Consider the following 13,838-nt stretch of genomic DNA (forward strand, 5'->3'; position numbering starts at 1 on the left):
AATGGGTAGGCTCGCCTGGAGCATGAATGTTATAATTATTTGATTGAATGAGTTTAAATATGTCATTTCCTTTTTTGTTAGCAGGTCCTCGGGTCCAGCAGGGGTGTTTGGAGTTGAAGTCTTCTCCGACAATGGTATCAATTCTTGTGCGCTGGGATTATTATTTGGTGAGATGTATATATTCGAAATTTTTAATTTTTTATGTTCTATTACAATTTCTATTGTGTTACTTTCGAAAGTGGTGCTGGGATTAGGAATTTGAGAGTGTTTTATGCTCCTTTTAACAAATGTGATGATGCCACCGCCTCTTCCTGTCTCACGATCCGTACGGTAGGTGTTATAATTAGCATTAAGTACTTTGAGTGCTGGTTTAAGGTGAGTCTCTTGTATGAGTATTACGTCAGGTTCAATTTCAATAATGAGGTTGGATCATTCATCTTTTTTTTATGGTAAAGCCCGTTTGCGTTCCAAGAGAGGATTTTTATGTTGCACCTATTCTTGAAGTATATAGGAGTGTTACCGAAGACCTCTTGGTTTGTATTTATAAATGTATGCATCACAAAGAATTGTCACTGAGACAAACATAAATTTATTCTCTAAGAGGTAAAAATTAATTAAAAAATTATTTTCTTTTAAAATAACATAAAATCTTTAATTTAAATTTTTATATTTTCCCATGCCACTTTGCCATCATTCATTTCTTCCAGCAAGGCCTTGCTTCCAATTTCAAAATGGTTTTATTCGAAGATAAATGGCAACAATTGCTTTGTTATATGTTATGATTTCTTCGCGCGTGTGAAGTTGTGGAACTATGTCAAATTTGTCGGTTAACCAGTATATTAAAGAAGTAAAAACTCTTTAATATATTATTTTTACACAAAGCATGTGCTTCCTTCTTCAAAGGAAAAAAAAAAAAAAATGAAATTTTTGTCAGACTATCACTTAACTAATGTTTATATGTTTTATATTAATATGCTATGAGATGTATAGTATGTCATAAATCAACTGGGAAAGCTTATACGTTTTTGAATGATATATAATGCTATTATTTGTTTTAGAGCACTTGTATTTTTCAGTTTTATTTGCAGATATCAGCATCTAGTATTAGCGAAATGAGTGTATTTTTCTTTCACTTGTGCTGTTAATCATCTTCTTTAAAGGTCTGCTTGTTTTCAAAAATTCTGAAAAATAGCATACATAAATATTCGAATACTTGGAATGAGTAGTTTATATTTATTAAAAGAACGTGAAAATAACGAGACATACAATGCTTTGTTAGATATCTTTTAGCTAAAGTTACGCATTTCAAGCGCTGTGGCATAGATTTATATTTTCGATTAAGAATGTTCCATTTTTTTATCCCATATTGTTTTTCAATAAACTCACTCCGTACATGTTACATAGGATTTAAATCCGAAGAATATAAAAGAGTTTTGATAACTTTAGAACAACTGTATAATAATCACAAGTGAACATTTATTATATTTAGGACGCTGTATGTTTAGCATCGTTACCGTGATATAACTTGAATATATTTTCATTTTAAGTTTTCTTGCAGAGGCTTTCGTGTTTTCATTCAGAATCTTTATATATTTATGCTGATCTTATTATTTTCGATAAAAAATAAATTTCCCATCTCAGAAAGAGCGAAGCATACTCTAGCATTGTGCATCCAACTTCATGTTTAACAGTTGGCAATAGATTTTTCAGGTGCAGTTTTTCATATGGCATCTACCTCATAGCAATTCATTCATTGAACCCAAATACATTAAATTTTTACTCATCTGTAAATGTAACATTATTTCAATATGGTAAAGCCTTGTTTAGCATGGATTTTGCAAATGCTTGACATATTTTAATATTTTTGTTTTTGACCAAGAATTTTCATTTTGCGGATAGCCCATTGTTTTCATATCCCCTACTAACTCTTCTAACAGTTTCAGCATTAACTTTTATTGCAAGCTGTTTCCACATCTGCTGCAAGTTTTACAGCAGTAATTTTTTTGTTTGATTTTTCATCAGATAAATCTGCAGTTCCTTTATGTTAGCTTCATTTTGAACAGTTCCATGCAATTCCCATTGTGCAATATATATTAAAGACTTAACACTTCAAGAATTTTTTGAATATTTTAAATACTTTTATTATCTTTGAAATCATGGATAATTAAATTTTGAACTACAGTTGTCGCTAATTCGTAGCATCTTCCCGTGTTCACTTCAAATATGGAACCATTAATATATTTTGCTAAACAATTAATAATTTCATAATGTAAATTATAATTCTTGTGATGTCTTTTCATTTAAAATAAGAATTTATGACTATATGTCAAGACATCTCAATGAAACTTTTGAATGTCTGAATTATTATACAAGTTACTGATAAACTTTTATAATAAATTATTTTGTTGCAAGGAATGTTTTGATGATATTTATTTTGTAATAAGCAAGTATAGAGATAAAATAATGTATTAGAAAAAGATTTGAGCCTGTCTTTAAATATTTAGTAAAAGATATATGCCAATAAATTTCAAAAATACAAAAGTCCAAAAGCAAATGTGACACACTGTATTTAAAATGAATTTTTTTTTCTTCTGAAATTTGTACAATACATATAAAATGTAAATTTTACATTTTAATCATCATTAACAAGTTAAAAAGTACGATAAAGATATTTATTGTCTCTGTCATTCCTTATCTGCAAAGATATTTCTTGCAGTGCATGCGTTATTGACGATATTTTAGGTAAAATTTCAGGAAGATTAATAGTATTGACGTATAAATTCATATGCAACATCATATTTTTAATTTTTATAAATATTTGTATGTATAAAATTCATCATGTTTTAAGGTTTGAATTAATAAATGAGTTGCTTATTAAGTTTAAGAAATTCTCTAATTTATACTACATGATTACCAGATAAATACATAAATTTCTAAAATGTACATTAATTAAATTAATAATGCATTTTTGGTTGTTTTATTAAGTGAACTTGATTAAATTTTGTGGCAGATAAATGTTCCTTTATTTAAAAAAGTATACAATGAATTATTTGCAATGTACTATTTGAATTAGTTTGTTAAAAATAATTAGTGTAATATTATCTGTATATATAATCAACATCCATATATGTTATATGTTTCAGTAAAAGAATGATTATCTATTACAGATAGAAGATTCTCTACGGTCTGGTAATGGTGAATATGTTGCTGTAAGTTAATATGAAAATTTCATTGTTACACACAATGTTTCACAGATGTGATCAGGATATTGGTGCATTTTTAAAGACTAAATTATTATTATTATCAATTAAACAATTGCAATTTTTTTTTTGTTTTGATTCTGACATTTAATTTTATAACTGTTTTTTGTGTATTCTATGAAAATAATTGAATATAAATGGTATAACCCATGTTAGATTAAAAATAATATTTTTTATGGTATTTTATAATACACAGCATAATTTAATTGTGTCTACTGTAGTGTATGTATTTTTTACCCAATTTTTTATTTTGCAGTGAAATAATTTTTTCTAATTAATTGTTCGATTAAATTTGAACTATTCATATTATTTTCATAACATCTCTGCTTTGATCTGAAATGATAATTACTATATTAGATACTTTGATGATGGAATTATTGGTTGATCTTTACAATATGGTAACTGGTAGTTTGGCGACATTTTGGAGGCGATAAAGGTTACTACCTGGCACTTTGGTAATAATGTGAGCAGTACTCAGTTCCGATTACACATTATTTTGTGTGAGGGAAATGAGAGATCATGGGATATGTCATGTGATATTAATGGACGAATTACGGTTCTTTAATCGGAAAAGGGGGGAAATCGGGAAAAAATGTGGAAATTTTGTATTTGGCTTTATTCTGTGTTGTGTGAAACAGTGTTCGTGAATTTTTGGATCCCATGGCCGTAACTAAAGTGAATTCGAAATGGGTATTTATGTATGTATTAATTTAATGTATGTGCTCATTTATATTTTAAGTATTGTTTTTGAATTTAATTATATTTTAATTAAATGATAGTTATTTTGTGAATTTTATGTTTGTAGGAATTTGGTATACGTTTTAGTTGAAGTAAACGTGCATGGAAATAATTTAAATATCTGACAATAAGTATTTGTAATGGTTGCGGTATGAATTCGTTGGTGACATGTATAATGTAATAGATGATTTAGAGGTAAAAGTTTTTGGATATTTTATTTATTTTATATGTGGAAATGTTCATTACTTTTTCGCGATCAGGTAATTTCATATATGTTCTTTTTACCGGGTTTAAAGATTGAGAAAATTGTCATGTATTTTCGTGAAATTTTTCTAATTTATGCGAAAAAAGCAGTGTACATGGATATAGTGAAGGGTGTGCGCAATGCCATTTTTGTGCAATTCTGGGATGTTTTTTTAAGTAAAAATAAGTCTGTGTGCACATGGTTTAGTGATATTTTAATTAAATGATAGTTATTTTGTGAATTTTATGTTTGTAGGAATTTGGTACACGCATGGAAATAATTTAAATATTTGATACTAAGTATTTGTAATGCTTGCGGTATGAATTCGTTGGTGACGTGTATAATGTAATAGATGATGTAGAGGTAAAAGTTTTTGGATATTTTATTTATTTTATATGTGGAAATGTTCATATTTGGAAAAGGTAAATACTTTTTCGTGATTAGGTAATTTCATATATGTTCTTTTTACCGGGTTTAAAGATTGAGAAAATTGTCATGTATTTTCGTGAAATTTTTCTAATTTATGAGAAAAAAGCAGTGTACATGGATATAGTGAAGAGTGTGCGCAATGCCATTTTTGTGCAATTCTGGGATGTTTTTTTAAGTAAAAATAAGTCGGCGTGTACATGGTTTATGTGTATGTGTTATTTTGAAAAACGCGTAAGGAGTATGGTATTGTGCACTTTTTCCCAATTTTGCAGTGAATATTTGTCATGATTAAGCAGTTTTGTTAGATAAAATTTCTAGCATAAGTGTAATTCGGCTAGTAGATTGTTGGAAGAAGTGTTCAGTAGATAAAAAGAAAAGAAACATGTCTTTACTTCGTGAAGACAAAATGGCGGCGGGGAAAAAAAATAGAGGGTTGCTGTAGGAGAGTTGGTCGCCAAATGTTCGCCAAAAAAACGCCAAGTTACCATAATGTAAAGATCAACCGAATTATTTGCATAAATAAATTTTCTCTTTTTGCCTTTATTTGACTATTTCTTTTCTTTTACCTCAGTTTTATGTGTTCTGTCTTTAAAGCATAGTGTAAATAAAATGCTCTTAGCACTTGCATTTGGCATTAGGAAGATAATGATATCATTATTGGTACTAGAACTAAATCTGAGAAACTTTGAGCTGATGTAGTTTAATTGAAACTGCTGCTTTATTACACAAACCTTGATGTTGCAAGCCAGTTTAAGTTTGAAGTACCTACATTATTGATCTAGAGTGCTACTTTAAAACTGAGATTAAAAAAAAAAAAAAAAGTAATTTTGTCAATTATATGACAGTAATTTATAGAATATAAAATAGATAAAAAGTCGGCTGATCTTTAGAATATGGTTACTGGTAGTTTGGCGACATTTTGGAGGCGATAAAGGTTACTACCTGGGACTTTGGTAATAATGTGAGCAGTACTCACTTCCGATTACGCATTATTTTGTGTGAGGGAAATGAGAGATCATGGGATATGTCATGTGATATTAATGGACGAATTACGGTTCTTTAATCGGAAAAGGGGGGAAATCGGGAAAAAATCTGGAAATTTTGTATTTGGCTTTATTCTGTGTTGTGTGAAACAGTGTTCGTTAATTTTTGGATCCCATGGCCCTAACTAAAGTGAATTCGAAATGGGTATTTAGTGAGATTGAAAGGGGTAGTCATAAGTGTTTCTTTAAGGTTGTGCGAGATAGAAGTAAAGATGTTTTATTAAGTTATTTATTTTACCTGGTACCTTGCTGTGAACTATAAGTATGATTTTAAAGATCCTGAAACAGGCGCACATACGCTTGCTTTTTGTTTAGCGGAAGAAATAAGAAAAGTTTATCGGACATGTAATCAAGATTCTGAAGAAGATTAGGTAAGTTAGTATTTTTAATTATTTGAGGATATTATTTTTATGCATTGTTCTAAATGTAAGGTGGAAGTAAAGTAATTTGGTATTATTGGGAAAATTGTTATTAGCAATGATTTAGTTTAAAGTAATTAGGATTGTAAGCTAATTTTTATTAATTTAATGTATGTGCTTATTTATATTTTAAGTAGTGTTTTTGAATTTAATTATATTTTAATTAAATGATAGTTATTTTGTGAATTTTGTGTTTGTAGGAATTTGGTATATGTTTTAGTTGAAACGTGCATGGAAATAATTTAAATATTTGACACTAAGCATTTGTAATGTTTGCGGTATGAATTCGTTGGTGACATTTATAATATAATAGATAATTTAGAGGTAAAAGTTTTTGAATATTTTATTTATTTTATATGTGGAAATGTTCATATTTGGAAAGGGTATATACTTTTTCGTTATTAGGTAATTTCATATATGTTCTTTTTAATGGGTTTAAATATTCAGAAAATTGTCATGCATTTTCGTGAAATTTTTCTAATTTATGAGAAAAAAGGAGTGTACGTGGATATGGTGAAGAGTGTGCACAATGCCATTTTTGTGCAATTCTGGGATTTTTTTTTTAAGTAAAAATAAGTCGACTTGTACATGGTTTAGTGATATTTTAATTAAATGATAGTTATTTTGTGAATTTTATGTTTGTAGGAATTTGGTATACGTTTTAGTTGAAGTAAACGTGCATGGAAATAATTTAAATATTTGACACTAAGTATTTGTAATGCTTGCGGTATGAATTCGTTGGTGACGTTTGTAATATAATAGATGATTTAGAGGTAAAAGTTTTTGGATATTTTATTTATTTTATATGTGGAAATGTTCATATTTGGAAAGGGTATGTACTTTTTCGCGATCAGGTAATTTCATATATGTTCTTTTTACCGGGTTTAAAGATTCAGAAAATTGTCATGTATTTTCGTGAAATTTTTCTAATTTATGAGAAAAAAGCAGTGTACATGGATATAGTGAAGAGTGTGCCCAATGTCATTTTTGTGTAATTCTGGGATGTTTTTTTAAGTAAAAATAAGTCGACGTGTACATGGTTTATGTGTATGTGTTATTTTGAAAAACACGTAAGGAGTATAGTATTGTGCACTTTTTCCCAATTTTGCAGTGAATATTTGTCATGATTAAGCAGTTTTGTTAGATAAAATTTCTAGCATAAGTGTAATTCGGTTAGTAGATTGTTGGAAGAAGTGTTCAGTAGATAAAAAGAAAAGAAACATGTCTTTACTTCGTGAAGATAAAATGCCGGCGGGAAAAAAAAAATAAAGGGTTTCTGTAGGAGAGTTGGTCGCCAAATTTTCGCCAAAAAATCACCAAGTTACCATAATCTAAAGATCAACCAAAAAGTCAAGCATATGTAATCCATCATTTTGGAGCTTTAGTGCAGCTGGATTATCAGAATAAAATTGTATAATACAGCAGATGCATTTTTTTCACATTATTGAATCAAAAGTTTGTGTTTATGGTAATAATTATGCATTTGCATTAATCACTGAAACTTATTAATAAATAGAACTGTTCATATTTTAATTATATTAAATCAGTTTTTGCTTTGAAGTCATCAGTATTACCACTTCATGAAATCTTTTCAAATGAAGGCTAAATGTGTATTAGCTTCTGTTCTTTTTTTCAAACTAAATCATTGTATCGAATATGAATGTAATAAATTATTGTTAGTTTAGCTTGGGAATCCCATATGTTTGTGCCCACTACTATAGAAAACTGAGTCTGGCACACTTGCCAGGTCTTTTCATCATCAGTGAATTGTTTAGAGAGGAATGAGAAAACACAGTTAGGAATTTAAAGGCGCTAGATTTGTGTTCAGCTATTGCTATGGCCTTTTTTAAGGTGTTAACTTATTTGGCAACAGCAGCAGAAACTCTGACATTAGTTTGTTGTTTGACAGCAGAAACTCTTTCTTTGGCTTGTTATTGGACTGCAAAAACTCTTTTTTTTTAATTTGTTCTTTAATAACTGAAACTCTTGAATTTCTCCAACTTTATCTTAAAAAAATATCTATCCTGCCTTCCATAGTCTTGAATTTGTTTTCTATTAATTTCTCTTTTAATTTTCTTTTGATCTGCTTCAATCTTTTCTAGAACTAACTTTACAGCTCCTTCTATCATTTCTTTGGCTGCCTCCATTGTTTCTGGACCAGATTTCATGGCTGTTTCCATCTTTTTTCCCATTTTCGTCTCTTGATTCATTTCCATCTTTTACCGAACTATTTTCATCTCTTCTTTAATGGAGTGGGCAACCCCCATCCATCTTTACATGAAATGTAGCAAAGGCTGTCACCAACTGTCTTAGTTGCTTATTCATTACACTTGTTACCAACATTCAATCCCATTTCTGACACTAAAAATTATTTTTTGCATGTGTGTTCATAATAGATTGAATGCACACAGAACCGATTATAGATTGATAAAATTTTTTTTCCCAAAAGAAACACTTCACAGTTCTGGCACAGCCCACATAAGTATTTATAAAGCTCTTCTCAGATGACAGAGCACAGTCAGCAGTTACAACTTCAAACTACTAAGAAAGTTAAATACAATACAATGCAGAGCGAAGTTCACATGGAGATCTCTGAATACTAAAGTCAGCTCTGAATTCAAAACTGAGGACTGATGCTCTCTCCAGTCATACATAGTTTTCGCCTGGCTGATGAGAAATTTCTGGCACCTTTTATTTCTTTAATTGATGGGAGACACAGTTAGAGTTACATATAGGGATTAAGTACAGTTGTTGAGTTACAGTACCCATACAGTTATACTTGGACCAAACCAGAATGTCACCAAATTTGGCAGCAAAAATTAGCTACCCAAACCATTGCCAGCTTGGTGATATCTCACCAGCTTAGTGGGATAGCCATTTACTTCAGTGTTAGACTTGCTCCGCTTCTTTCTCTAGTAGAGCTTCGCCCTCTTCGGACATTTCATGTTACATTATACTAGATTTGTAACAATATTATGTTAGTGCTTCCCAACTTTTTTTGCTCCATGCTCTTCTTTCACTATTGCTAGATGGTCATTCATTCCCCCTCTCCATTCTGAAACTTAAAAAAATTTTTTACCAAAAAATGCATGTATATTTATTTAAATTTAGTTTATTTGTTAAATATGTTTTATAAATTAAAGAAGAAAAAGTGTAGAAAATGTTACTTGAATAAAAGTACTTTTTTACATAGCATATTCGGAAACTAAGTACCGTTTCATTCTAGCGCCGTTGCAGCGCTGTGGTAGGCGTCCCACGCATGCGCACTAGACTTTCTTGTTCACTGACTTTCAATTGTCACCATTTTGGTTGCTCTATGTTGTGTTTTCAGTTTGCTGTGCACATTCAAAATGTTTAAGACAATTAGTTCTCCTGCTGACTGCGAGATTCGTGCCCTGATTAAATTTTTGAATGCGAGGAATGTTAAACCGGCCAAAATTTATCGTCAAGTGACAGAAGTTTATGGTGAATACGCGATAAGTGATGGAATGGTGAGAAAGTGGGTAAGAATGTTTAATGCAGGTCGAACAAATGTCCACGCCGAGGTTTGGAGTGGTCGGCCTTCTGTTGTCACCGATGATTTGGTAAGGAAAGTTGATGAAGCAATTCATGAGAACAGACGCTTCACAATGACAACTCTTTCAGAGGCATTTCCACAAATTTCACGTACTGTTTTGTTCGAAGCGCTTTGGATCTGACGATGACACAAAAAATGCTGTGGAGTCGTGGTTATCGAAACTGGCGGGAAGTTTCTTTGACAATGGTATATAAAAACTGGTCACCCGCTATGACAAGTGTTTGATAATTGGCAGTAACTATGTTGAAAAATAGTTTAAGACATGTATTTTCATGTAAAAATAAAATTGGATTCGAAAAAATTGTTTTACTATTTTTTTTTTTTTTTTTTTCAAAACGGTACTAGTTTCCAAATACGCCTTGTATATTCATGAAATAAAACTAACCACTTAACAGAAAAATAAAAGGTTGACTGCATTCTTTCTTCAAAACTATGAAATTCTTCCTTAGTAGGGAATTCCTCTGTAGTTGAGAATCCTTGTATTATGTGCTTTGGTGTTCTCTCCATGTTAAAGGACATGACTGAAGCATATTCATAATAGCCTGTATGAGAGGTAACTCATGGTTGAGTACACAGTATTCAACTATTTCTTATCTTTTAATCAATATTGTTGTGTAACAAACTTAATAGGTGGTGTGCTATTAATTCATCAATCAGAATAAGGCAAAATGATTTTTTAAATTTTTGCTGTCCACAGAATTGAATAGTACCCCCACCCCCAAATACAATGTATGAAGAGAACTTGATATTACTTAGGTTTACAACTCGGTAGTTTAGGAGGTAAAAGAAACTCCTGAAACATTCTGAACATTCCTCTACGTCAGAGTAAGCAGTGGTCATTGTTTGCATATTAATTTCTTATTTATTTTTCTTGTTTGGTTGAGCCAAGACAGTATATTGTCTGAATATCTGGCAAATGCTCCAAGTGTTATGCTTTAATTGTCTAGAACAGCTTATTAGACAAGGTGATTGCTATTACAAGCTAGTGCCAAGTCCCAAATCATGGAGATAAGCTAGTTGGATGTTGATAAATAGATAAAACCATTTCAAATCCAAAAGTTGCTTTTATCTCCTACAGCCCCTAACTTAATATGTTATATTCCCTGACTGAATTTATTATTCTTTCTAAGCAATTGCACTATATTCTGTTGGAGAAATGCCATTTGATAGAATTTCCTGCCTATTTCAGTACCCTGATAGATGGAATGATATGTCCATCTATCAGGGCACTGAACATTTCCATATTTCTAGAGACATTTAAGTTTTTGATGTGGCATAAAGTAACATTTCTTTATAAACAAAAGCATATTAGTTACTTTGATTAAGTAGATTTGCTGCTTATTTTTTCCGAGAATTTAAAAATTCAGCCATTTCTTTTTCAACAATCTGCCAGGCCTGTAATGTGTATTGGACTGTTATTATAGATTTTGTTATGACATTATAAAACTGTGTTTAAATTTAATTACTTTGGGGTACAGGTTTTTGCTTTAGGTTATTATATGTTATCCCAGTGTTAGTTTTCTTAGTACTTACCTATTATGATGTCAGCAGTGAAAGTTAGCTACCATCAAACCATGGAAATTGACAGAGATCCCACCAAATCGTTCCTGTGGAATTGTGAAGGAACTGATGCCTTTTCATTTAATAAGCAATCACTATTCAACACGCTTTATTTTTTCACTGTGTAGAAATGCTTTTGTAGATTTCTGCTATTTTGTTGTGCCTATAATTCTTCCAATCTGTTACTGTTTCATCTGCCATATTCAGCTGTATAATAATGCATATTTTTTATGGATTTGTCCTAAACATTGAAAATAATCGATAATCTCCTGTTCTGTAGAAGATAAATCTAAAATTTTATTAATTTTTATTTTTCAAAATGAAAAAAAAAAAAAAAAAAAAAAACCAGCAATATGAGTTAATTTATATCTTTATTTATAAAAACAAAAGGTGGCTTATCAAGAATCAAATGAGCATTTTGCTAGGTCATGCTTACCCGTAACTGGAGCTGTAACGCACTGCTTGGCAACAGTTTTTGGCCAGTGAAATAATATTTATGCACTATTTTCTTTATTTCACTTTTGAATAATAATATCTGTCAGAGTTTCAGCTGTTGAAACTATTGCTTGTCAGCTGTTTTATGCATTAAACCTACTTTCACTTTAAAAAATATTTTCTGCTTATTTTAATTTGGGAAATTTGTCTCTTTATGCAGGATTATCTCTCAGTTCAACATTCTCATGCTGCAAGTCAAAGAATAATTTCGTCGAATCCTGAACTAAGCATTAGGCGATTGTTTGAACCTCCATGGGATGATGTTGTACTTCTCCATATAAGGTTTTGTATGAAACAGTGTTAATTTTTCTTTAAAAGCCTTTATAATATGTATTTAAAAAAATACAGCATTTAATCATTACTTAATAACTAAGTAACTGCTAATTCAAAAGTCAAACAACAAAAATCAGCGTTATATTTACAAAATTTTCACAGGACTAGTTTCGATGGTTTTACCGAGCCACCATCCTCAGCTGCAAAACCGCAAATGAACAAGATAGGAAATAATGATTAGATAAGATAAGAAAGCCTGGACAAGAATAAGCAAGTGGCGCCATCTGTTGGTGAAACCAGAACTAAAACATAATTTCTTTAAAGGCTGAAGGCAAATTTGGATTGGAATTAGGATCGTTAACTAGAACAGAAAGATTTTTATAAATGTGAAATGCCTCTAGAAAATCCAGTTCTCCAATGGAAGATGTTTTTTGAATAATTTTGGCAGCAGAAAAATTGAAAGTGTGGTTTTCGGACCAACAATGTTGAGCAACAGAAGACTTCTGTGTTTCCTTTTTTCTAACATATGCCTCATGTTCCTTGACGTGACATTTTAAGTCTCTCTTAGTTTGGCTAATGTAAATTAAACCACACTGGCAAGGAATCCTATAAATACCCCAGGAATTCATATCCGGAATGGGGTCCTTGAGTATGGAACTCAGAATTTTATTGATGGGAGAATAAACAACCCGAAAGTTAAACTTCTGCAAAATGTGTGCAACTTTATAGCTACTTGATGGAAAGAAGGGAATGACAACAGAATTTTTATAATCTCCTGAAACAAGAGTGTGCCTTTTAGTGTGTTGAGATGAAAATTTTTTAACTGCTTGATTAATAATGTTGCATGAAAAGCCCCCGTCAATAGCTATTGCTTTTAAATAATTTATTTCTTCATCAAGGGCTAGTTTGGAGGAGCAAACTTGAAGAGCGCGGAAAACATAGGAATAAAATGAAGCTAACTTTTGTTTAGTCGAATGACATGATTTAGAGTGTGGTGGAAGGCAAACCGATGAAGGTTTACGGTAAACCGTAGTACTGAAGTTGGATGTGTTACGTGTGACCAGAATGTCGAGAAACGGAAGAGAATTGCAAGTCTCAAGTTCAAAAGTGAACTGAATAGCAGGATCAGTAGAATTCATTGTTGAAAGAACTTTATTTAAATCATCTTTATTACCTTCAAATAGAGTAAAAGTATCGTCTACGTAGTGGAACTATGCCGGGAAGTTTAAAGTTTCAAACAATTTTTATTCATAATAATGCATGTAGATATCAGCCAGGATGGGACTGAGGGGGTTTCCCATGGATAATCCCTCAGTTTGCTTGTAATATTTATTTTGGAAAACAAAATGTGTTTGTTTCAAACAGAGTTGAGTGAGAGAAATTAGCTCATCAATTTCGATGCAAGAGAAATGAAATTCGCAAAGTCTGGTTTCTAGATATCTTAATGCACCCTCCACTGGGACATTGGCGAATAATGATTTTACATCAAAAGAAACCATGAGTAAATTACTAGAAGAAATGTTTTAAACCTTTTTTACAAACTCTATTGAATTTTTTATGGTGTAAACGTTATTTTCTAATAGAGTGGAAAATCTAGAAACTAAATATTTAGCTAACTAATTCTATTGATCCTGCTATTCAGTTCACTTTTGAACTTAAGACTTGCAATTCTCTTCCGTTTCTCGACATTCTGGTCACACGTAACACATCCAACTTCAGTACTACGGTTTACCGTAAACCTTCTTCGGTTTGCCTTCCACCACACTCTAAATCATGTCATCCGACTAAACAAAAGTTAGC

General features: G+C 31.0%; 1 protein-coding gene across 2 annotated transcripts in view; it reads left to right on the forward strand.

The window, feature by feature from the left end:
* Positions 1-734: 734 nt before the first annotated feature.
* Positions 735-13,838, forward strand: part of PCID2 (PCI domain-containing protein 2) — a 55,172-nt gene continuing 42,068 nt past the window's right edge. For both annotated transcript variants that reach the window (XM_035349944.2, XM_035349945.2), the window contains exons 1-3: positions 735-847; positions 3,168-3,209; positions 11,926-12,047. In XM_035349944.2, the coding sequence (XP_035205835.1) occupies positions 812-847; positions 3,168-3,209; positions 11,926-12,047 (200 nt within the window). In that variant the 5' untranslated portion in view covers positions 735-811. The remainder of the gene's footprint in view (positions 848-3,167; positions 3,210-11,925; positions 12,048-13,838) is intronic.

Source organism: Stegodyphus dumicola, chromosome 3, assembly GCF_044657685.1.
Source record: "Stegodyphus dumicola isolate Sdum_Otavi_A_Nest chromosome 3, ASM4465768v1".
NCBI classification, from domain to species: Eukaryota; Metazoa; Arthropoda; class Arachnida; order Araneae; family Eresidae; genus Stegodyphus; species Stegodyphus dumicola.